General features: G+C 37.7%; 1 protein-coding gene across 2 annotated transcripts; it reads left to right on the top strand.

Moving 5' to 3' along the window:
- The first annotated feature begins 1,626 nt into the window (after positions 1–1,626).
- Positions 1,627–25,667, top strand: prdm6 (PR domain containing 6). Of its 2 annotated transcripts, none has more exons than XM_058389005.1 (8): positions 1,627–1,772; positions 2,116–2,620; positions 4,573–4,880; positions 13,841–13,968; positions 15,758–15,882; positions 17,594–17,939; positions 22,068–22,254; positions 24,693–25,667. In XM_058389005.1, the coding sequence occupies exons 2-7, from the start codon at positions 2,128–2,130 to the stop codon at positions 22,246–22,248; spliced, it is 1,581 nt and encodes a 526-aa protein (XP_058244988.1). In that variant the 5' UTR covers positions 1,627–1,772; positions 2,116–2,127; the 3' UTR covers positions 22,249–22,254; positions 24,693–25,667. The 2 variants fall into 2 exon arrangements, with proteins under 2 accessions (XP_058244988.1, XP_058244987.1); XM_058389004.1 differs by having other exon boundaries at positions 22,068–22,244; positions 24,693–25,664.
- The last annotated feature ends 1,087 nt before the right edge of the window (positions 25,668–26,754 follow it).

The raw sequence follows: 26,754 nt of genomic DNA, 5'->3' as shown, positions 1-26,754 counted from the left end.
GTGTTTTTAGTGGTCACCTACAAAGCCTCACTGGAAGAAAATGAAATGAATACTGTATTATGTGATATTACAGATGTGTTTAAAAGTGAGTAACCGATAGCAAGATGACCAGCAGCTCCTATCTGAATATACAAATATGTTAATTGCATTATATACTCCAACGTGCCGTGACCTTAAAAACCATAAGATGAGACACTGGGGGCACAGGGAGAGGTGGCTGAATTCTTTATCGGCCTCCTGTCAGAGAGGGCCGTTCATTTGTCTTTCAGGCATCAGGCGAATTAATTAACAAGAAATGCACACGTCCTAATTGAATGCCAAGTAGAGGTGGCCGCTAAGGAAATGAACACAGCGCTTGTTTAGGCTCACTCGCGACAACACTTATGTTAATATACAAATTAACCAGAGTTCATATGCTCCGTTTAGCTTTAATAATTCGTTATTGGACCAAGAAAATGACACATTTCAGCAGTTAATGTATCGATCCCCTGTCCCCTTTCGAGTGCACTTTATTTCACCAGTCATTTATCAACAACACCAACACCCTGAAAAATGCGCAACAATACGCAGGAACCAGTGCGCTGTCATGTGCAGTGTAAAGCATGATTACTGTCAAATGAGCTAAGACCCGAAATGAGCTGAATGTATCGTAGCAGGTGCAGAGGCCATGCCCATGGAATAATAATAATAATAATAATAATAATAATAATAATAATAATAATAATAACAGTACTAATAATAATAATAACAGTACTAATAATAATAATAATAATAATAATAATAATAATAATAATAATAAATCAGTATAATCATGTCTAACAATTTCTGAGTAAGTCTGTTTGGACTCGGTTATTCATGACGTAGACGTGAACTTAAAAGTTTTGTTATGAACGAAGGTTGAAATCAAAGGTTTAAAATAACTTGAACATTTCTGTGCTTTATTATTATTCGCATTCTTTTGCGGACAACTGCACTTGTAGACATGAATTCATTTTCAGACGATTATGTTTTTGTTTGGGTTTCGTTATCAATCTACAGAGACCTCAGCATGATGAATGACCCTGTCAAAATGACGCCAGTCCAAACATTTTACCACCCCTCTGGAGTGAAATCGTGTAAAATGCCCTGCGTGTAGACATGTAGAGACTATCCAAACAGCCATAACTTTCTCAAAGCGTCTCCGACAGTCTGGGGGAACGTATCGGCTGGACATCGAGGCGCATGAACAACAGTGTGCTTCGTTATCTTTAGACACCCTACTCGGATCGAGCCCAAACCAGAGGACATTTTGGCCTTTGCTTTGTGTATTAATGAATATAACAATGAGTCCTCTTCATTAGCCCACCCACTATCTTAGCTGATTCGCTCTGTTCATTCAGGCCCAACTGATAAAAAATCTAAATCCCAAACTCAAAATTTATGACCATTAATTTGCTAATCGCAGCTGCTCCTTAAGCAATCAAATAAAACGGGTTCGGTTGCACGTGTAGAGCCTAATTTAGTGAATATTATTACCAAAGACGTGTGGCGTTAATTTTTCGTGCCAGCTCGACCCCCCTTCTGTCCCTCTGCCCCGCTCTCGCGTCCAACCCACGTGCTCCGCCACAGCAGAAGGAGGGCAGAGGGAGAGAGAGAGGAAGAGATGACGGCTTCTCTTTTCTCCATCCACAGACTTCACGAAGTGTTTCGGCGGTCAGGACCGTTATGGTGTAAACGTCCAGGAATCGCAGTTGACATTTGTCGGCTCTGACAAACTCGTTTGTGCTAAAAAGGTAAGTGCTGTGCTGTTACATTTCTGCGCGGTTTTGGAGGAACAGGGCGATTTGTTTTGTGAATCGGGAGATGTGTACAGTCCACACTCACCCTAGAAGAATACAAAGCATAGCTTCATCAAACTCACTTCGGATACTCACTTTTTTAAAATCCCCATAAGTTGTGTGTTTTTTCTCTAAAAGTCATTGTGAACTAACATATTTTACAGCTGCTTTATTATGTTTGCATGTTTCATTCTAGAAGAAAGTTAGGAAATTTTGCTAACTAACTTACGACGGCTAAGTAAATACGTGGAAGTCATTAAACAAGCGTAAATATCTTATAAATATTTTTATTCCGTAGTTGCAGTTGGAAATGCTGAAGCCGGGGGATCAGAGCGGTTCTGCTTTCCTCAAAGTGGACCCGACTTATCTTCAGCACTGGCAGCAGCTTTTCCCGCAGAGTCAGCTGAAGAACTGCGCAATTCCGCAAATTCCGGCACCCGATCGAGTGCCTGTAGCTGCGGACAGCCTCCGCCAGAGAACCGGGTTAATCTCCTCCACCACCGCACCGGCCCCTTTAACGCCGTCCTCGAGCTCTTCGTGCGCTCCTGCTGTGTCCGCGCTCGCGGGTTTAACGCAGCTGTCCGTGCCGCAGCTCGCGCTATTCGGACACACTCTCTGTACCGAGGACGCACCGGCCGAAAACAGCAGCGCGTCTCAGTCCAAGGAACTTTGCCTGCAGTCCAACTTTAACGACAAACCGTCCCGGTTGAAGCTGACCTCAGAGGAACTGGACTACTATCTATACGGACAGCAGAGGATGGAGATTATACCATTGAACAATCACACCAGTGATGTCAATAACCGTACGTAAATTTTAAGAATATCCAAGATATCCAAAAAGCTTGATCGTTGACACTGCACACACAAAACACATACACGCGCCTGAGATTTACTCATGGACCACTGCCTTTTTATGGCCTGACAAACAGCAATATTATATTCAGTAAGATGCACAGCAAAATCTCTTGTGCTGAAATCTCCAGATTAGGTGGACACAAGTAGCCTAAACATTGTAAAAGTTATTTAAAATAGTGAATAACTTAAATTGTCAATCTGTTAACATTTAGCACTGAATCAGTTATGTAAACACTGCAATTTTTTATTGAACAATGTAGTTTTTGCTGTGTGGCCATCACTTGTGCGTTATGTATATTAGTATAACTTTGTAAAATTAATGTAAAAATGCACAAAAGCGTTACAAAATGTACCAAATAATTTGCTGGCAAATATCACAATATGAAGCAATTTTAGAAGCATAATTACACGCGAAATATAGTTTAATGATGAGTTATTTTTGATTGAATTAAATAATAGCGCATCCTCAGCGCCTACAGGCCACGTCAGATGATTTATTGGTGACTTTTATTTTGCAGGTCATCAAACAAAAAAGTTGTCAAAGTGGATATTAAAAACATGCTCACCAAAATCACCAGTACCGAATTAACATCTACAATATTATACAATAGTCGATTCTGTTAATTCTGTGAATTTTTGTATTTTGGCTTTTAGATCGGGGTTTAATCGTTAACAATAAACTGCGTTTATATATAAAAATCCCAAAAACCCGAATTTCAATATATGTAACTATCTTAATATTCGTTTTTATATTAAAAAAAGAGACTGACTAAAACTAGAACTTTTCGATGATGAACTGATTAAACCCACCAGTCCTTTAGAGGTCCATTAACGAATCTTTCCAAATTTGTGTTGTGTTTGTGAAGTAGCAGTCCGTTTATTCCTGTAGGTTGATTATAATTGTCTAATAGTATGCAATCAGGAAAACAGGGCTTAATAACCTAACATTCACTGAGGGGAAATAACCATATTAAAGCCTAGTTTGAAAAGGTGGTGACTGTTTATTTAAGGTGATAAAACAGCCCATCAGCAGTAATCTCCATCGATACGTGCCACGAGGAGATGAGGCATGGAGGAGGGGGGACAAGCCACAATTAATTGCTGTATAGTTTTGTAGAAGAGAGTGGAGTGAGTGTGGATCAGAGATCGATCTGTCCCATCGGCCGCTATTCATCATCCCAGCGCGCTATATGGGAGTCTCCCGGGGCCAGCAGGACTGCTTTATCTACATTTGCTATTCTCTCGACCATATTTCACATCGCTTGGGCTCATTTATAAAGAGCGCAGATTACAGAGGGAACATACATTTTAAAACCCGTGACTTAATTTGTGTAAAATGTGTGTTGAGAGCGGTTAATGTCCATCAAATTCTGACATGGCAATGGATAAAGCATTACCACCCTAGATGTTGGTCAAATCGCAACTATTGCCTTTATCTGTAAATATCGAATTAAACAGTCCTTTCGCTTTGGTCTATACATGACATTTTTGCATGGATTTATAAATTTCCTTATCTCATATGCATAAACATTAAATCTAATACGTAAATAATTGAATAGTGCGATACTGCCTGTGGGATTAAACTTGAACTTAAACAAGAATAATAATTTAGATGTATTGGATATCATTAAAAAATATAAATGCTCTAATAATTATAGCAAAGGCAATAACATCTGTCAACTGAGCACAAAATGTATTTTGTTTCAAACATGAGCTTTGAATTTTCAATAATGCATTTTTCTGTCATGGGCCACCAGAATACAAATGTTTTCATGTACAGTTCTAACAATGTTGGAGAGAGCAGTAATGGGAGTAGTAATTAGGAGTAGAAGTCCTTTCATAGGGGTCCCATCTGGGTTCTGGGATAACTAACAGTCTCTCACACTGCACTGTCCTGCAGGCTGTGACATGTGTGCAGATAACCGGAACGGTGAGTGCCCCATGCACGGGCCCCTGCACTCGCTGCGGCGCCTGGTAGGGACAAGTAGTGCATCCACTGCTGTGCCCCCTCCTGAGGTTCCCGAGTGGCTGCGTGACCTACCCCGTGAAGTCTGCCTCTGCACCAGTACAGTGCCAGGCCTGGGCTATGGTATCTGTGCTGCCCAGCGCATACCACAGGGCACTTGGATTGGGCCTTTTCAGGGTATTCCTCTGCTTCTGGACAAAGTGCAGTCTGGAGCGGTGCGCAACACAAGACACTTATGGGAGGTTAGTATTTTCTTTTTCCAGTTTTCCCAGACTTTTGGGAAATGTTGCTGACTTTGAACTGACAAGAGTCAAAGCCTTTTCAAAATTAGGCAAATTCAGTAACCTTGACAAAAACATGCGTATGACGATTTATGGATAAGATTAATTGGAATGAATAATTACTGAGTAAAATAAATTTGCAGGAACTTTTGAATGCATTTGCACTTGTAAGCTTTTAATAAAACACTTTAAATGTTGGGATTCAAACAGCACAGTGTAAAGAGAGAATATGAAGGGTGAAAAACCCCATGCACACCCAGAGAAATAAAGGTCACAGCTTTTAAAGATGACCAACTGACAAGAGAGATGAGGCAGAGAAGAAGGGAGAAAGAGAGCGAGAGATACTGCGAGTGAATTGCCATTCAGCTGAGAATCCAGAACTGTGGTTTAGCTGAGACATAAACTATCATCACTTAGACACGTTTACAAGCTATCCTTTCCTAGATTCTCTAATTATAGACATGGACAAATACAATTTATCTTCTTGTATGGCAAGTAGTTGCAACATGAGAACAGATCTCTAGAACAGATCACTGCCAACTGATAACTGCTGCAAGAAGGCTGCTTTTAAGATATTGGTACAAAGTTTGTTATTGGTGTGCTATAGCTCTCTCCATCCAAATACAGGCTGCTGTTGTTGAGGCCCACACAGACAGAATGGAACACTATTACTTGTTATATATGTTCTGTGTGACGCCATTTTAAACACTTGCTTGGCCAGGGAGGGCTGTAAAAATTCCAGCAGCTTAAACAGAACTGAGGTGGGTGAGGGAACAAAACTAACCAAATATTCCGTGCTATAGTAGTGAAGGAGCCCTCTCTCATTTAGGGGCATGTAAAGTGTTAAACTATTTAATCACTGTTGATCAAATGTAAGCTACAGAATTACTACAGAATCACTCTTTGTTGTGACTGCTGATCACTTAAATCCCCAGATTGTGCATTTTTGATGTCAAGCTCAAAAGTGACAGTGACAGTGTATGGACTTTAAGATGACCTGGTTGTGTGGAAAATTAATCACGAGTCAGCCTTGGGAAATGGTGCTAGACGCTGTTCTTAACGATATGCTAGTAATGCACAGGGCTAACATCTCTTAAGTTAGTTTTCTGTTTAACTACTGAAATTGATGTCGCTGTAATATACAGTATAATTGTGTACTGATGTATATGTATGGTCTTATATTTATAAAATGGTATGAATTATTCTATCAAATGCTTTAATGTGACTCAGATTACTATATAAGACACTACTGTGACACTCTTATGGGAAAAAATGTAATTAATATCTTGAACAGAACCTCGTGGAGTAGTACTTTTTCTATAAACGTTAGTTATTTTTTCCAGCTTTTTCTTTTTGTTAAAGGGGCTCAAGAAACACTTAATCTAGCTTTATGTGCTTACATAACTATATACTAGCTATTCTAAATGTTTCTTAAATTTGTTCAAGTTGCCTGTGTTCAACAAAACCTTAATATATCTCTTTAGATTAAAAACACTGGGTTCTTGTCCATTTTCATTTTGTTCATACTGGGGGCGTTTTTATGTTTGTACTATCTGTGGTCTATAAGCCTGTAATCTTTCCCAGCAGACTTTGCTTCACCCAGGATTTTTCATGAACTTGTCTGTGGAATGTCCATGCCAAGGCATGAATATTTCTGATCAAATAATATTATACACACGGCTTTCAGGACTCCCACAGGGCCTCGATTTTGAACAATATTGAATACAGTCAGTAATATTTATCATCTATAAATGACATTGCTACTTACTTGTTACATTCACAAAATACTGGGTAATGTTGTCCCAGACTTTTGGGAAATGTACAGTATGTTCAGAGCGTTGTTTTGGATAAATCATTCAACAAATAATTCCTAATTTAAAATTAAATATGAAATGTCCGTAATTATTACCTGTTAAAAATAGTACTTCACCTCATAGGATATTTAAACATTAAAGCGCTGACATAACACTTTGTGCTTTGCCTTCTTTTCTGTTTAGTATGGTCATCAAATTTAGCTTTCAATTAAATAAACTACTTCAGCATGTGAGGAAAAACCCAACCTCATATTTGAATTTTATGTATTTTAAAATCAGAGAGCTGTGATGCCATTAATGCTATTGAACAATTGCATATTAAATATTGATTTTTTAATTTAAGCAATATTAATTTTTATTAATTTTTAATTAAATGCAATTTAATTTAACCTAAATTAAGTGATGCATTAGCTAAAGTAAATGACTTTTTTTTTAAACTGCTGGTTCTACATATTGTTAATCAGTATAAAATACACAAAGCTGTGTTATCCTGAAATGTAGAAATCATTTACATCATTTACAGGAAATATTTATGTAATACCATTGAAATGATAAAGGGTCAGATTAATGTATGAAAATAGTAAGTTGAAGTAGACACAAATATTGGAGATTAGGACTTGTTTAGATTGATCAGACCAGGTGCTGAGGGATTAACTGATAGGAATAATATTTTGCAGCAGTGGTCAGGGGGTCACTGGCAATACCCCTGTATGAACTATCATTGTGTGAACATGACGGTCCACAATGATATCATCATTGGCAGGCACCAGTGGGTGTTCTAGAGTAATAATAAAGTGCCTAGGCCACAGGCCAGGATAATTATTTTTATTTTCTACTTGCCAGAATGAGGAGTGACATGTTTAACGTCGGTTCACTGACATAGAAAGCTCCATAATTTGTCTTTTAAGTTATTTTATGCTCCATTTCCCCCTTGATCCAGGGCTCTGTTGTGTGAGAAAGCATGTTGATGGTGGAACAATTTTATTTGAAATGTATCCGCATTTAAAAGGTAAACACCTTTAGAGCCATGTTGTTTTTTTTGTTTTGTTTTGTTTTTTTGACGTTAGGTTCCCAAAAACAGTTTCATTATTTGGAAGTAAAACATGCTGGTATTCATACTTAACAGTGTATTCCTGCACCCATTCTTTTCCCCTCACATTCTTACACATTATTTTAATCCACAATATCCAGGAATGAGATTAATTATTCCCACCACTTTGTACAGTGTTTAGATTAGAATCTTTTGTTTTGATTTTTTTTGTGTAATCTGTTCTCTTTTTTAAGTGTCATTTATGACTCAAAAATTGCAATTATTGCATGAAACACTGCAAACTAAATATTTCTGGAATATGAACCGACAGATCATTCTTACTCTGTGCAACATTTCAGACACCAAATATGCTGAAAGTGGGAAACTTTTAGTACATAAACTGACACTATAAAAACATTTTTCTATACATATATAATAGCATAATTGTATAGTACAGTTTAATTACAACTTCTTCATTATGTTCTATTATTTAATTTTCTAAAGTTCACTGAATCATTAACAGCGAGAAAAAAAACGAGACCACTTGATCTAATAAGGCAAACTGAAAAGGTAAACATCTATAAGAAGGTGTTTTTGTGAAAAGATACCAGAGCCACACTATCGCAAACACACTGCATCCCCTCTGAGCTGTACCACTTACATGCCCCCATTCCGTTCAGCCCGATGGCTGCTAAGTGTTTCCTCAGATAAGGCATGCCAGTTCCATTACACAAAGTGTTCCATGCTCCAGACTCACACAGACTTTTTCAGTGTTCCCTGTGCCACTGGGACCAAGGTTCTCTCAACTCAGAGCTTAATGGCTGGAGGGGCCTGATTTACTCACCATAATAAGGGCATGAGGTCAAGCGACTCTCAGCTAGGATTAGTTGGGCCTGAGTGTCTCTCTACCTCTCTCGCTATCTTTCCCCATGGCTCAGCTATCGATGAGCAGCTGTTCAAGGACGATTTACAGCATTTGGTCAGTGACAGGGTCCAATCAGTGTGCTGTAAATGTCGGTCCGAAAGACATTGAACAGTAAGTAAGGCAGTGACAGGACACCACCAGCCGAAATCAATGGCTAGATGAGCTACACACAGAGACCTACAGTAATACCATGAGGAGAAAAAAGTAACCCAGAGAGCTTTTAGGATTTGGTCATTTTGGTGTGTTTTTTTTAAGCATTTAATTCAAGTTTTTCTCTGGATGCAATATTTCATTTTCTGTTACTTATACCTATTGCATTCTCCATGTGGCATTTTGATTTAAATCCACTGTAGCATTTTAGTGTCTATCAGTTAAATTGGTTAGGAATAGCACATAGTGTTATATCCAAGACTTCATTCTTAGACTTCTTAGACAGATTATTAGCACTATGTTTTCAGCCCCATTAAAATCCCATACGAGGATATTTATAAACCATGCAATTTCCCTGATTATTGCAATCATTTACAAAATTGATTTCACCCCGAGTTATAGACAATTGCTGCAAAGCTATTGACACAGTTCTCTTCTGCAATGAACCGACCCTCCTCAATAATGTCTTTACACCAGAGGCTTTTTAGCATGTGCAGATATTCAGAGATCAGATATGGTCAGAAATGAATACATTCTTTCATGGGGACTATGTAATGAAGCTGCAAAAAGAACAAAAAAATAAATAATGATCTCATGTCACCCCCCCCCTTTATTTTAGATATAATTTAGATATTTGACTTGTGCTTATCTGTTGCATTTATCTGGATATTGCTGATTTGTGCTTTCTTTTTTGGTAGTTTGGTAGTCTTCTGATGTGTAATTAGAGTTTGGCTCAGCTGGAGCAAAGTCAGATACTGAGACAGGAGTAAAGATGACATAAATTGCTTTTATAGGGCATTTACTGTAATTCTTACTTAGTGCTGTAACAGGCCTAATTCACTCAGTGCATTAGGGCCCAATGACGCCTATCAATCAAAGTGTGTTTTCCACCCAGGTTTGCCATATATTACTCATTGTTTGGGTCAACACGTGAAAAGCATTCAATTCCATTTCTATTTCAAATCCAAGTAGAACTATGTGGTAGGCTTATATGAAACCTCTTCTATTTATAATATCAAGTGCTTTTAAGTAGTTATATATATAAAAGCGAGAGAGATTCACTATGCAGCATGTATGCATAAATTTGTAATGAAATAGTAATGAAAGTGCACTACAAAAAAAAAAAAAAAAAGCCAGGCACTGTGTTCACATTCTGATGAAACCCAGATGAACATATTACATTGAACTGTGAAATACAATGCCGCACACAAATAATCTTTTAATGCTATGAAGTAAGAGCACAACATAAACAATCCATTCTACAAACATTTTTTGTGAGTGAAACAATACATCTGGTGGAGTTATACGGCCCAACTGAAAGCTGAGTAAAAAGAAATAGGTCCAAAAAATCAAGAGTACTTTCTTTGTGTGGACAGATGGGAAGAGAAATGAATACAGAGGATATAAACTGCATAATAAATACTGAATTTTCCTTAGGAGCATCATCTATGTACTTCTTTAGTTTCTATATTGTATTACCCATGCCAGAATCTTTCTGTGAACCTTTTTTTTTTCAGTAACAGCTTACAAATGTTTAAGCTAGTTAAGTGGCCAAGCAGCAGCTCATATAAAAGGAAAAAACCAAAAAGTGAAATAAAACAAAAATCACTCAAAAATCATCACACTATGACCTGGTCTAATTCATTCAGTATACGAAAGGCTTCTGTTTAAAGCTTCTAGCTATCGGAAAAAGAAAGTATAGTCCAGTGCACCACATTGTCTTTTTTAGAATTAAAAATGCGCAAAGCTACTTTCTCAGTATGTCTAAGACAGAGACGGAATAAATCTGCTGTGCCAGCTGGAAGTCCATATTCCTGATATACAGGGGGTGACAAATTAAAGGAAAACCCAGCATAAAGGGTTATGTCATGAGGCGCAGCGCAGGTTGCTGCTCATCAGGTAAACTGCGCCTGGTACAGCCTGCTGAACGCTCTGTGCGGAAAACACAGACTGCGGGTCAGAAGCCTCGAGAGAGCCTTAAAACGCTCTGGAAAAAATGGAAATATATTTGTAGTAAAGAACACAATGTGTTAAGAGATGAAGTTCTTATTAGGTAATGACTCTCGTGCCAGAACAAGTAAACGACGCAGAGCGCATTAATATGGTAAATATTCCATTTAGTTTTACAAAATTGGTTTTCATGACCATTATGTGTTCAAAGTGTTAAACCACGTTGTGTTTTACTTTTACGACATGGACAATTCGAAAAAAGTCTCGTTTAATGATTTGAGTGTGAGGATAATCGATGAACGTCCTCCGGGCGTATGTGTTATGACTAGGGTTGCCAGATCCGGGTGACGAAAGACACCGTTTGACGCGCATTATAAAAATTAGTGCGGTTTTTAAATATTTTTTTCACCAAGATCCTAAAACGATCTCAAGTACTTATACATTTTAATAAATAAAAAATAATTATGGACATAAAAAAACACGCCGACAATTCAAAAGTAGCTTATAATTGCGGTAAAACCACTGACCTGGCAACACTGCGCGTAACGCTCAGAGCACCACTCATGCCGCTAAAATACACCTGGATTTAGGAAGCCGACACGCACAAAACTGCCAGTTGCACGTCCTTTTTTTCCATGGTTATTTGTCCCGACATCTTTTTCTCTTTTACGTGGTTCTCCCTCTGATAAATCTAGACTACATGAGGGAGAGAAGCCCATCAAGTACTTGTATTTACTGCGAAGACCGTGATGATTTACATAGTTTGCGTACTCATCAGGTCATCACGTAAATCAACGATGTATTGACTTTCAATGACCCTTCCCTCTAACCGGGCAAGCAGACCCAAGGCATGGCAGCAAAATTCCTCTACAGTACCGCTACATTTTTCCTTTAAATTGTCACTCTCCTGTATGTGGTTTGTAGTTTGCATGATTTAGTCTAACTCCTATTTCTTTTCCTGCTCTGGGGAAAGGTGCTACTCTTCAGCAGGCTTTGAAGGACCTCCTGCATTAAATGCACAGTAAAGTGACCACAGGCCAGAAGAATGCCTGGACTCTCTGCATCCTATTTTGGACTCATCATAATGTTTGTAGTTCCACATGTGTGTAGATGTATGTGTACTGTTAATGTGTGAAGGGTAGGATTTAGAATTCCATCCTCCGTTCACAGTTATGACATCTTTTATCGTACTGTATGGTGTTAAGGCTGAACTTTTTTGTTGTGGCCAGCATTGATTTTATAATGCACTCGTGTTGTTTAACCAATATGACCACATACACCCAAACATGCTGCAGAGAGCTACCAAATGTGACACAATAACTGTATTAGTTTCTTTTCTTTTGTTTTCTTTTCTTTTCACAACGCCTTGGTTATCACAGAGGTTTCATGAATACTGGTTATGCAAAGTTGAATCTCACAGTAGTAACAATCTGCCATTTTAACAGCACATTTGCACTATATAAGCTTGCTCTTTTGCATGACACTTACTTTATATTTTTATATTGGTTGTGATATTTATCTAGTCAGAGCTAAACAATCCATAAATAAAGTGTCTCTTTTTCGATAAAGCAGCTGGAAGGTTAGGCTCAGGGCTTGTGTAACAAACTGCTTTGCTGTAAGCAGTGTCCAAGCATTCTATCATGCTGTCAGAGGCGGTGGAGGTTCACTAAAAAGCCATGAGGATAAGAAAGGGGAATGAGTGCAGACAAACTGGATGTCAGGGGCTCAGTGGGGTCAGAGGGGTCTCTAAATCCCATTCATTCAGCCCTGCTCCAGTGACAAGGCAGAAGGTCTCTTACTTCTGTACTGGGAGATGGATGGATAGTGGTTTAGATAGAGATGCTGAGATATGGCTGAAAACATGTGTATATATGTTGTGATTTTCTGTTTATGTTTGGTTGTTATATTAGAAATGGTCTTTCTCTGATTGAAACAAATGTTCAAACAGTGCACACTTCCTCTGATGTACCATATTTTGAAGATTGAACATTTTTAACATCTGGTAATGTTGAACACTTAACAGTGTTGAGCACTTCAGTGAAGTGGAAGGAAATAATCCAGACACTCCATTTGGTAACTTACATTTAGCAAAATTTGACACACTGTCTATTCTTCTGTTCAACGTGAAACCATATCTATTCTCTTTTTTTTTTTAAAGAAAGAATAGATAGCTGTGTTTTCATAAAGAACATTTTCCATTCAAAAATGTTACCTCTTAATGGCGTGCATTCTGAGGAATTATATTCACAGGTAAGAGACTGTGACATGTTCTGATGCATAATTTAAAGGTTATTCATGCACAAAACTGGTGTTTAATGTGATACTACAATACTACAAAACTGTGAAAGTGTGAAAGCTAAAGGTGTTATTTTTGGTGTTGCCAGAAAAACACATTACTAGCTAAATTACTTACTCACAGCTTTAGTAGTAAATATCTAAATTAGCTATATTAAAAGAGAAGATATTTACAAGTGTGCAGTTTATGACTTCTTAAGACATGCAATAGAAAAGATTCTAAAGAACAATGCAAATCTACTGCTGATCATATTTTTTCTGCTGGAGTAATTCATGCTCTTACGAGTAATGTAGTCTTTAATTTCAGTCAGATACACAGATACTGAGCGATAACTTTCTGTACCACTCATATGAGACTGCCTCCAAAAGCAGTTATAATGTTTCAGAATGTGCATCAAGGTGCATCCTAAAGTGGGTGGTTTCCCAGTATTCAAGTCAGGAATTTTACATGCTTTAAATAACACTTTAAGCCCTTTAAAAATATCATATGCTATAGAAGTACATTGCCAGAATATGTTACAAGTAATCATAAATTAGTGATATGTATTGCTACAGACTGGCATAATAATATCTGACATACAGAGATGAAATATGAACTGTACTCTAAAAGTTTATGTAGGTGCACCTGTGATCTGTGAATTTTATTTATTTGTTTGTTTATTATTTTTCTGTATATATATTTACGAACAACATGCTGCATAATTAAGTGTTTTTGGTTTTGATTATTTTAGCTATGTGTCTTGTGTTTGCCTTTTAGATCTATGACCAGGAGGGCACGTTACAGCACTTTATTGATGGCAATGATCCAAGCAAGTCAAGCTGGATGAGGTACATCCGCTGTGCCAGACACTGTGGGGAACAGAACATGACAGTGGTTCAGTACAGGTAACATACAGACTTTTGACATATTCCATATGATGTCCTATTGCTTACTATATTTACATGTATTAATTTGGCAGATTTTTTTTGAAAATGACTTACTATAATAAGGCTAAATAAGGTTTAATCAGTGTCTGTCTGGCACTTAGCTACTAATGTCTCATGTTGATATTTGCCATGGCATAGGAAATCTCATGCTGGACAAGATTAAGGATCTGTGTAGTACTTTCAGTTTGATATTGGATAGCCTTGTGTCTGTCTAGACTATATGCACTGAGGGCTGGGTATAATTTTGCTTTGATAACCATAAGCAGGCGCTGTGTTATTGCTCTGCTCTTAGTGCCTCTATTATTATGGCTTGAGGTTTTGGTGACTGTCTAGTGTCAGTAGGAAATTTTGGGCCGCGATGTGGAATGAGTCTCTGAGCTGCAATCATCAGTGGGATTTAGTTTTACACAGTGCCACTTTGTGTCTTCAAGTGTTTCAAGTGTGTACTTCAACATTACTTTGCTTGGTGTCATTTCACTGTTAGGCCCCAGTGACCCTTTACTGCTCGAAATAGGTGTATACTCAAGAGGACTGCTTTAGGGATCTTCAGAGGTGAGACTTCCCTCTTTATACACTATTGTGTATACAAGTTCTAGCTGTTAGGAGTTTTTCCAACCCCGTGCACGCTGCACACTGGAATGTCTTCTCCGTCAGCTGGATCGAGTTCCAGTGTTATGATTTGCAATATCTAGATGGAATTCTCTTCAAAGCGACTTGTGATTGATCAACCCTGAGCTGGCTGTTTTGTTTTGCCTTGACAATAATGTCCATTGGCATGTGCTTTACTTCACTTGCACTGGGGACGCCCCACCGTTGTCTTTATGACTCATCCAACCACAATACTAAATACATGTCAGCGCTGGAAATGTTATCCAAGACGAAGGGGAAAAAATGGCCTTTGATGTGCTTGGCCGGTGTGGAGTTCTGTGCACGTTTTGGAAGTGACGGCAGCGTTGTAAGAGATGGTGTTCGTTTACACTTGTTCAGCCTCCTCTGAAAACGCGCAAGACCACCCATTGCTCCAAAAACAGCCCTCTTTCAGCAGCCAACTGAGTCATTTAGTGTGAGTACATTTATTTGTGTGCTCCAGTGTTTATGTTAAGTGAAGCCAAACTGAGAGATGAACTGTTACAAGGGTATAAAGTACATGGTATAGTGTATTTTTTTTCCTCTCATGGGTTGCAAGATGTTTTTGATTTATGGTCTCACCCCTTGTTTTATTTTGGTGTCTCGGTGAAAGGAATTAATAAAATTCACAGGCCTCTGCAGCTCTACAGAGACCAAAGGAGCTTATTATCAAATATTTGTAGTGCACCCCAAGTCCCAGTACAGAGCTCCTATGAACATGTGAGAACAAATTCTAATTCATACTACAAATGTTTATACGGTGAAGTATGTGAAAACCAAATAGTAATTAAATATTAGTCCCTGCACTATTAACATATAAATTTAGCATTATAATATGACTAAAGGTGCTGACATGTAGGCTCATTGAATGCTGGAAAATTCTGACATGTGTATCATTTTACTAGGTTTAACCTAGAGAGTTATAAACAAGCCAAGAAAGGAAATGTGAATTTTAACATAAATAGTATAGTCACAGGAGCCTGGTAGCCACATACTTAAGATTCTAATCTCATGGTCAAATTGTTGTGAATTCAAGTCTCATGACTCCCAAATAACCAATGATGGCCTTTACACTGAATTGTTCAGCTGTATAAAAAAAGACCCCAAATCATGTTTACAGATCGTGTATTTTCTACCGGGCTTGTATGGATATTCCACGAGGAACCGAGCTTCTGGTCTGGTACAATGACAGTTACACCTCCTTCTTTGGCATCCCCCTGCAGTGCATCGCACAGGATGAAAACTGTAAGCTCACCACTCATAAGCACATTCATTTACTAAATCAGCAGTGCTATATGCGTACATTTAGTGATGAGTACACAGTGCTTCATTTACTTTTGTTTATTAAGTTCGAGACACCATCCAAACAAATGGTGGCTTCTACCAAGTACGTTAAACAAATACAGACAAATTTTAATTTTAATAATGGAATTCTTAGCATTTCTCACCTACTCTGTAGAACTCTAGTCATGGTTTATCATAACAGTTTATTTTCCTTTATGAACTTAATGGAAGATCAGTCAGTTTTGGAGGATAGGAACCCAAATACATGTCTTTGTTACCTAATTACTATTAACTAAAGCCTACTTTGTAATTCATACATGGAGTTTAGAGATTAGCAGAGTTAGTGCATATGAGGTCAACTGCATTTTAGTCCCCCCAAAGTTCATGGTACATTCCATAATTTATTTGAAAGTACTTTTGATTTAAAATATTATTTTTTCAGCATAAATGAACGTTTACCCCATACAGTTAGGTCTTGTATTTGTTGAGCCCATTGGCGAGTGGAATGCCTGGATATCTGACAGAGTCTGACAGTTTCGTGTTTACATGAGAGACATTTTATGGCTTTAGTCTGGTTGCTGTTCTGTTTAAACAACTCTCTTTCCCTCCAAACTGTTCTCTAAAGTGTACAGTGTGATTTGATCACTGTAATACTATAACCAAAAGAGAAAAAACACCAAAGACCAAATTCTCTTGCGTCTGGTGAACTATGGTAATGGTAGTTTAATACAGATTATTAAAATTGTGTATGTAAAAAAACCTGGAACAAAGAAAAATAAAACTGAGAGAACTTTATTAAATGTTTCTGGAACTAAAGATCGGACTTACGTTATTTTTGTAAGCTGATGTGATGAATTTTGTTTTGTTGTATTCTAATACTAGTCTAATTTTATTTGTGCTATGAAGTGCATTTTCATTTAGAACGCACAGTTATAGAGAAACCTAATCTCACACAAAATTCGGACCTATATGGAGTGAGAGAGTCATTTGGTTTGATATCATAAATGAACTTATACTAAAAGCTACACTCAGTAACCCTTGTCTTCACCATAACCTTTTACATGTAATTTTTCAGACAGTTTGGCTTGCGCTGATTCTTGGTGAAGAACAAAACATACAAAGGAACAAATGGCTATAAAGGAGCTGAATAGAAATGTTTAGCTTACAGGATAGCTTGAAACATGGTTAAGGGATCAACATTGACTTATGCATCTTAAATTAACCCCTGTGATACACTACTCCAGATGTCTTGTAGGAGAAACATAACTTTAACGCTAACTCTAATCATATTTCTTTATTTTGATCATCATCCAACATTAAATTTTGACTGGATAGATTAGCTTTATTAAATAAGAAAGCCCAAGCTCTTCTCATCTTACAGTGGTAATGTTATTATTGTGTGTACAGCATGTTGCACTGCAAAAGAATGTGGAACATGGTAATGTCTGAGGATGAGATAACTACTTCTGCCCTCTTAAATATAAAGTTAAATGTTTAAGTTGAATTTAAAACTACTATATGAAACAAAGTGTTGTATTTTTTGTGTTTGATGCCATGTTGTCATGTTGGTTCTGCTATTAGTAACTCATGTAGTGAGAACTCAATAACTAACAATGATTAGTACAGAATACTGACTGATATGCTCTGCATTTATTTGTGTTTCTCTGAACAGTGAATGTGCCATCTACTGTAATTGAGGCCATGTCCCGACAGGAAAGCCTGCAACCTTTCAGCAAAACATCCAAATCCTCTTCACCCACCATGCTGCAGCGCTCCATGGTTTTCCCTCACTCACCCTGCTCACGGAGCTTCTCTCTCCTTGACAAGGTGGGCAACATGGAGTCTGGCTTTAATCAGCTGAACACCAAGAACCAGCGTGTCCTGGCCAGTCCCACATCCACTAGCCAGCTTAACAGTGAGTTCAGCGACTGGCATCTCTGGAAATGTGGCCAATGCTTCAAGACCTTCACGCAGCGCATTCTTCTGCAAATGCATGTGTGCACACAGAATCCAGACAGGTAACTCACACTCTAACATCCTCTTCAGGGCAGTGGTAGCTCAGTTAAAGCAAACTAATAAGACAATACAGAGTACAGTTATCAACACGTTCAGCAAAAGCGGAACAGAGAGCACAGAAATGCTAAACAGATGCACATATCTGGCAATATGGTGTAGATATGTAGCTAAGTCATTTTATTAGAATGAAATGTGAGCCAGCATGTGCCACATAGGCCTTTCCATGGTGTTCAAACCGTGCAGTATAGATCCCACAGATAAAATAAAGAACAGAGTCTATGCATTGTAGCTTTTATTAAAGGTTAGAAGGGCACTAACTAAACATGGATTATAGTTTGTGGGATACAGTATACAGATGGTACCATAAGTATTTGTACAGTGGCATAAGTTTATTTGAAATGAAGCAATCAAGATGTGAATGAAGTGCAGACTTTCTGTTTTAATTCAGTGGGTCTAACAAAAATATTGCATTAATTGTTTAGGAATTGCACCCATTTTTCCATATTTTCCCTATATAAAAAGTTAAAAAGTTTTATGGCCAGCTGTGGCCTGTTTACTCATTATTTCTTTACAAATTAAGAAGATAAAAGCTCTGGAGTCTGAATTTACATTTTGCAGCTGTTCATGGGACCTCGCAATATACAGTCCAAATAAGTGTTGATGCAGGTGAAGGAGGTTATCAGGCTTACCAGAGAGATAGAGAGAAAGTTCAGAAGTGGCACAATCAAAAAGCTTGAAAAGAAGGAATGAATGGGCTAGGTCAGTATCACCCAAAGTCCTGGAACACCACAAAAGACAACTAAAGTAGTTGATTAATTCTTTTCATGGTGATGAAAAACGGATGCCAATGGATGAAAAACCCGTATAACATTGAGCCAAACCAAGAACACTTTCAAGGAGGCAAGCATATAATTGTCAGAGTTTACAATCAAGAGATGCTTTTATGAACGTAAATACATTATATTTACTTCAAGAGAAAATATGAGAGTATTTACTTCAAGATGCAAACTACTGGTAATACTCAAAAACAGAAAAGCCAGATTAGACATTGCTAGAATATATGCAAAAAAAAAAAAAAGCCTGGCAAGTCCTGAAACAAGATTCTTTTGACAGATGAAATCAAGATTAACTTCAGTAACAGAAATGATGGGATGAGAAGAATATGGAGAAAGACAGGAAGGACTCATGATCCAAAGCACAACACGTCATCTGTCAAATATTGTGGCAGCAGCATTGGCATGGGCATGTTTGCCAGTGGAACTTGGTCTCTGGTGTTTATTGACATTGTGACTGCTGATAGAAGAAGCAGGAGGAATTCATAAGTCTATAGAGCTATACTTTCTGCTCAGATTCAGTCAAATGCTGCAAAACTGATGGGTAGGCACTCCATAGTACTGATGGATAATGACCCAAACCGTACTGCAAATGCAATCCAAGATCTTCTTAAGGCAAATAAATGGAATGTTCATAAATAGACAAGTCAGTCATCTGACATCAACCCACAAACAAGCATTAAAGTAAAGGCCTGGCAGAACATCTCAAGAGAGGAAACACAGCATTAGGTGATGTCCATGGGGTCCACATTTCATGCAGTCATTGCCTGCAAAGGATTCCAAGCATTAAAAATAATTCTTATATTTATATTTATGTCAGTTTGTTAAACCCACTGAATTAAAGCTGAAATTCTATTCAATCATATTTTGATTGATTCATTTCATTTCCATTGTGGCAAAATTATAGAAATTGTGTTATTGCCCAAATACTTATTGACTCGGCTGTATGTTCTTTATTATTACTCCCCAAACAAACTACCAGTTATGCAATGAAGAATTTACCATATACATTTTTCACCCATCTCATTTTTGCGTGGTTTAATGGTTTTATATGAATGACCATGACCATTATTATAGCGGTAATTATTTCTAAAATGTTCAATTATGAGTGACATCAGTAGATTTGTCCAGAAGGATTGGTTTGGCTGAAGAAAGTGATCACCTTCTTTGACTTGCAACATCACATATTTAATGGAACTTACTATAAAAATATCAAGACATTGAACGTTCTGTCCAACATATTTTTTTTTCCAAAAAGAGTCAATGTGTAAAAATGTTATTTACATGCCACTGAATATATCTGAGTAGTTTTATATTTAACTATTGTTTAGAAGTAGAAATCAATATACAGTTGAAATGTTTTGTCTTCATCAAGCTTATTAAGATTATTATTATTTAGGGTAAAAATCTTATGGCTCAATATGTTAAAATCTCAACATGCTTTCACATTTTTGTACGTGAAAATGGGCAGGATTTGGATGCAAGGCATTTGACAAATGGCTAATTCTCACCATTTTTAGTTTAGAAGTGTAGAGAATTGTGTACTGTACTTGTATGATAAAGTTAAAATGAACACCACTCCAAAACATATCTCTGTATTTGGATCTGGGGTTTTATTCACTTTTATTACGTTGTGGAATTCGGTTGCTATTCTTAACCATGCATTTTACTAGTAACAGACATTAGGAAAATTTTATAAAGCTACGTTAGCTTGTTCATGTACCATAATTATGGGCATTCATTATAGGGTTCCTGACTAGCGCAATATTTGAGAGGATGGTAGGAAATAAAATAAATGTAACTTCTCTGCATCACTGTATAAGGGGCACAGAATCGACAATTTACACACAGTTTTGCATCGCTGACCACTCTGGAATTTACTGTGTGTAACATCTCTAAACCTAATTAAATATGGCCCAGGACGTATTGGAAATTTTTTGCTTAGCACTATATTTCTTGGGTGCATACAAACCTATAAATCAGTTGCTGCTGTCACAAAGAAATACCCACTCTAACGGTGATGCAGAGGAAAACAGATGCCACTTATTCAATAAACTAATATTCATAGACAAGAAAAATGTTGCTGGGATACCCTAGGAGTTGAAGTCGATGTGAAGGGTTGTCAATATTAAACTTTATGACCCTGGGGTGCAGATAAAATTTAGCTGAACAAGGGAATCTGGATCTGTTGGTATTTGGAGTTGAAGCAAGTGCCATAAATGACCCTGGGAATCTTTTTCAAATGCTCTCAGCTATGCTTTATGGGATGTGGCCTATACATATTTATTGATCTTTGTTCTATATGAACATTTCAAGGTGGATAAATTATTTGGGTATACCATCATGCAAGATGGAGCTTTGCTTATATGTTGCTGACTAAACCACAAAAATGGTTTTCTTCTTTTTTTTGTTTGTTTGTTTGACTAAACCAGTCAAAACTGTGTCCTAAGTTTGTTGCATTTCCTGCAATAGGCAAAGCTTTCCTTAGAGCTATTAATTACAATATTGATCTGTACCATAAACACCCAAATACCAATTCTAACAAACTCCAAACAAATTCAAAGTCAGATTCTCTGCTGAGCTACCAAAGAGACACCAATCCTTGTACACATACAAGTAGACTACAGTCATAGTTTTATTATCAATGCAAGATTAAAGAAGTTTATATAAGGCTTGTGTATGTTTTCGGTACAGACTCAGTTCAGTGGGCAATTTATCTCTAATATTGTGCTGCGCCAGGGCCCAGTGCGGCAATAAACAATATGTTGACATTAATCACAAGTGCCGCTGTAGTAAATACTCACCAAACATTTATCATGTTAAAATATTCACAATCAATGCATCTCCCAACAGAAAAACTTCAGTCACAAATTTCCGTAAAACTGTATGAAATGCAAGATGTTTGAGCCAATGTCTCTCTTTCTCTGTCTCTCTCCCCCTCCAAATACATAATGTAATTGATGGCACAGTTGAAATGTCAATTCATCTAATTACGCCTGTAAATGCTTTCCTTTGTTGTCCCTAATTGTCAATAAATTCGTGATTTGTTATCAGCTCTCCATGATTAACTGAAACTGGGCTAATAATTAACAGAGGTCATTACGGCTACAGCTACGCACTTGTGAACAAAAAAAGCAGAGGAATCCCTGACCATCAGAGCAAGTGAAAATATTGATAGATGGCCTAAACTGTGTTCCTTGCCCTGTTGTTGATGAAAGGTCATGCTGCCATGGTAACAGCAGTGGGCTGTCACTGATGTGCTCCTGTGTGCATGTGTGTGTTTGTATGTGTTTCTAGACCGTATCAGTGTGGACACTGTTCACAGTCTTTTGCCCAGCCCTCAGAGCTGCGCAACCATGTGGTAACACATTCCAGTGACCGCCCCTTCAAGTGTGGCTATTGCGGCCGAGCTTTTGCTGGTGCCACGACACTTAACAACCACATCCGCACCCACACCGGGGAGAAGCCATTCAAGTAAGTAACAGTGAGTACCACTGCTTCCTAGACATGCATTCATGTATAAGAATATATTATGTAGCATATTTTGTAGAACATAGTATAATAATATAGAATATTATAATACAATCATATATTTTCATTTATTTATTCATTTGGCCGATGCTTCTAGTGACTTGTAAATAAGGTCAGTTCAAGCATGTAGCTAGTAATAGAGCTGAGAGTAAGACAAAACATGTACATACACACATACACACACACACTTTGACTATTCGATGTTATATTTACTCAGAAGCAAAGCAAACCACAAATAGCCACAAGCGCTGGAAAGAGTGCTGGTGCACAGGAGTGTTACAGCCTGTATAAAAACTTTGGCATTAAGCAGTGATTCAATCTACAAAATATACTATGAATGATCTTTTGAACTACAGCTATTGAAATAGTGTGAATATATCATTAACAGTGCATTGCCAGTTCCCTCACTACAGGAGTGTAAACCACTATAATTTTTATATAACAGTTGGGTTGAATTTGGCCCATACTGGTATTTCCAACACTGACATTCCTTCAGCCATGGCTTATGGGAGCAAAATATTATTGTCTAGGTCTGGAATTCCCATTTTGTCTGAAGTGCCCAGATTTGTGGAAGGCAAGATGCAAGCTACACAGAATTTCTAAAAAAAGACTGAACAAGTTGAGCATGAACTGCAGTTACTGGATTTCATTTAAGTCAATAGAAAGTAAGTTACATGTGACCTTTTGATGTTAACTCTTTCCCCTGACTCCACACCAAATCCGGGTCGTGTTTTTAACTAAGCTGCTAATTAGTATCATTTAATACCACTACAATAAAAGATTTACCTAAAAACATCATTTAAATAGTTTGAATGTAAACGCTATCGCTTTTGACTTGGTGTCATTATATGCACAGTTAAATTTAGTTCCACAGAAATCTGAGCTGAAGGTAATCATTAGTTGAAATAAGAAAATGTCATTCCAGTATTAAATGTGACATTTCATTGATGTTTGCACTGAAATAAAAATGGCCAAACAAACAAAAGAACCCCATACATTTTAGGTGGTGGTGTAGATCTTTACGTCTTTCTTCCTTCATATAATTGCTGTACATTACAGCATTTACAAAAGGTGCTAAATTCTGTTCTACATTCTCATAATGTTCTTTGTTTTGCAACCTCCAAGACCCAAGAAGAATACAATTCTCTAGTATATTGTTTTAGATATTTTTTCTTCAAGCTGTTGCTGGTCACATTAATAAATCTGACATAGACCAGTAACTGCAACCTAATTCACTCAAGATTATTGAGCAATTTGGCAATTTGATCACTCCCCCTTCCACATCTTGCCTTAATCTAAATAATTAATTTTTTCCCTCAAATTCTTCAATTATTATTTTACATTTTTAAAAGTTGTAAAGTTAAATTGACTAACAGTCCAAAAAAGGACCCTGTCTTATCATCTCACACAGTGATTTTAATGTGAGGAGATGGGCTGTTGGGAACAGAGCAATCCAGTAACAAGTCTATCTAATAAGCAATCAGTGATACGCAAATGTGTCATCAGCACTTCAGGAGCTTTAGAGAGAAAGAAGCACACAAAGACATTAATGAAACTCCCCAGAAATCTTTAGTCAATCAATATGCCTGAGTTATTCTCATTGAGCTGATGTGCTTGATAGGATAAGGCTGGCATTTTTCCTTTGTTTGTGGAGAATGCTGAAGTGTTTTACATAAACCTCATCTGAAAATTTGTGTTTCAGCGGAACAGGTCTTAATCTACAGTTTGGAATATCAAGTGTGTAAGAGACGTTGACGGTTAATTATTCTTAGATGAAGTCAATAATTGCTGGCTGGACATAGTATAATGTTGGGGAAAACAGTCCAGTGTGATGTGTGTCATGCATTTTTTATGTTTCTGTCCATTGTCATCTAAACAATGATAAAATCTACTTGTCAAACATAGATTCCATGTAGATTTCTAATTGGATCCTCATATTTTGTTAAATGTTCCTAATCCAGACATCTTTATGTGCTAAACAGGGCCCAGCTGATGTAATGTCCCAAACCTTTTTGTCTGTTTAACTGCTTGCAGCTCAGTTAAAACCAAGCCATCAAGAGATGCTCGCCTTTGATATCCAACCTCCCAAAACTCTCTTTTTTGTTCTTTATCTATTGTAAGTGACAATGATGCGGGCCCTTATCTAGACAGGCCTCTCTGGGGGCACCCCTTTCTCTCAGATTATTGACAGGCCCCCATGTTGAGAGGCGTCTGAGCCTTCGCTCATCATCGGCATCAAGGCCCCTAGGTGTGGGCAGCAATTACACCTTTCTGGCCCAGTAAGCTTCCCAGCCACTTTCAAGTGTCACTTGTCATTAAGGCAGCAACAGATGATTCACAACGTCTGATGGCCCTCGCTAAGTATGCTGTCTGTGTTTCGTGTTTGTCCAGGTGTGAGCGGTGCGAGAGGAGCTTCACACAGGCCACACAGCTTAGCAGACACCAGCGGATGCCCAACGAGTGCAAACCCATCAGCGAGAGCAGCGAATCAATTGAGGTGGATTAGTTGATTGACCATGCCGGAATTAAACGGAGAAGGAAAGTCATGATTAAATGTCACGGACACTTAAGCAAAACCAAAGATTTCCTCTGAGAAACTCTCAATCAGCCCCAGAAAACCAAAAGCAGTAATAAAATAAGTAAGATGTTAAGAGATATTGATCCCAACACAGACTGGTTGTGGCTGGGGTGGGGGGTGGGGGGTTTGGGGGTGCAGGACAAGATTATTTATTCATGACTGGGAAAGTCACAATTCTGTTAAAAAGCTGGAACAAAAGCGTGAGATACCAAAAACTTGGCTTATTGCTTTATTTCTTAGTCATGTACATAGTACAATAAAACCAAAGGGAGAAGACTATAAGGGGTGCAGGGACCCCTCAAACTGATAATGCACAGTTTCTGTATAATTGCACCATTTAATAAGCAGGATTTTTTGAGAGAAACATTTGTATTCACCAAAAAAATAGCCTCTGTATAAAATGTACATTTTGAATTATATTTCTCTCATATCATGCTTTTCGGCACTTTTGACTGGTATTATTTAATATTTCCTTTGAATAATGATTCTAAATGCAATGATGGAGAATATTTAAATATGAGTGGGATGGAAATGTTCTTCGTGAAATAAATTAAATTAAAAAACCAAAACAAAAAAAAACCTTGTTACCAAATATGAAATGAAGAAGAGTTTTAAAGCAATATATAGAATTGTATTTGTAGTGCCATTCAGTGCATTTATGGCTATATTCATTTTATATGGTGAATGGGGCTACTGAATGTTACATTTATTGCAAAAAAATATATTTAACATAATGTCACCATTACTACGGACAAACATTACAGTTTTGGTTTTGTTTGTCAAGGAGTGTATATACACACATTATATATATATATATATATATATATATATATATATATATATATATATATATATATATATATACACATATATATATAAATATATAATATATATATATGTATATATAATGTGTGTATATACACATTATATACACACACACACATAACATTAAAACCACCTGCCTAATATGGTGTCAAGCAGCTCAACTGTCAACTGACTTCACAAGACCTCTGAATGTGTGCTGTGGTATCTGCCACCAAGACGTTAGCAGCAGGTGTGGCCTCCATGGATTTAACTTGTTTGTCAAGCATATCCCATAGATGCTCAATTAGAGATCTGGGGAACATGTAGGCCAAGTCAGTACCTTGAATTCTTTGTCATGCTCCACAAACCATTCCTGAACAATTTTTGCAGAGTGGCAGTGTGCATTGTCCTGCTGAAAGAGACCTAGGTGGTAGGTGCCAAAATAACATCAACATGAATGCCAGGACCTGAGGTTACCCATCTGAACATATGCCCAGAGTTTTCTTGGTTCCATCTCTTCCCCAGGTAAGCGACACACGCGTTCGGCTAGCCATATGTAAAAGAAAACATGATTCATCAGACCAGGCTACCTTCTTCTATTGCTTCATGGTCTAGTTCTGATTCTCACATGCCCATTGTAGGTACTTTCAGTGGTGTACAGGGGTCAGCATGAGCACTCTGACCGGGCTGCAGCTATGCAGCAAGTTATGATGCACTGTGTGTTCTCGCATCTTTCTGTCGTAGCATTAACCTTTTCCTCAATTTGTGCTACACTAGCTCTTCTGTGGAATGGACCAGACAGCCTAGCCTTTGCTCCCATGTGAATCAGTGATCTTTGGCTGCACATGACCCTGTCACTGGTTCACCAGTTTCCCTTCCCAGGACCACTTTTGGTAGGTACTAACCACTGCATACCAGGAACACCCCACTTTGCTCTGACCTAGTCAATTCTCACCATCACAATTTGGCTTTATGTTGCTTAGATCCTTAAGCTCACCCATCTTTTTCTGCTTCCAACACATCAGCTTAGAGAACTAACTGGTCACTTGCTGCCTAATATATCCCACCCCT

This window comes from Hemibagrus wyckioides, linkage group LG05, assembly GCF_019097595.1.
Source record: "Hemibagrus wyckioides isolate EC202008001 linkage group LG05, SWU_Hwy_1.0, whole genome shotgun sequence".
Lineage (NCBI taxonomy): Eukaryota > Metazoa > Chordata > Actinopteri > Siluriformes > Bagridae > Hemibagrus > Hemibagrus wyckioides.
The sequence above is the reverse complement of the archived record's forward strand: the minus strand, read 5'-3'. Positions and strand labels throughout refer to the sequence as shown.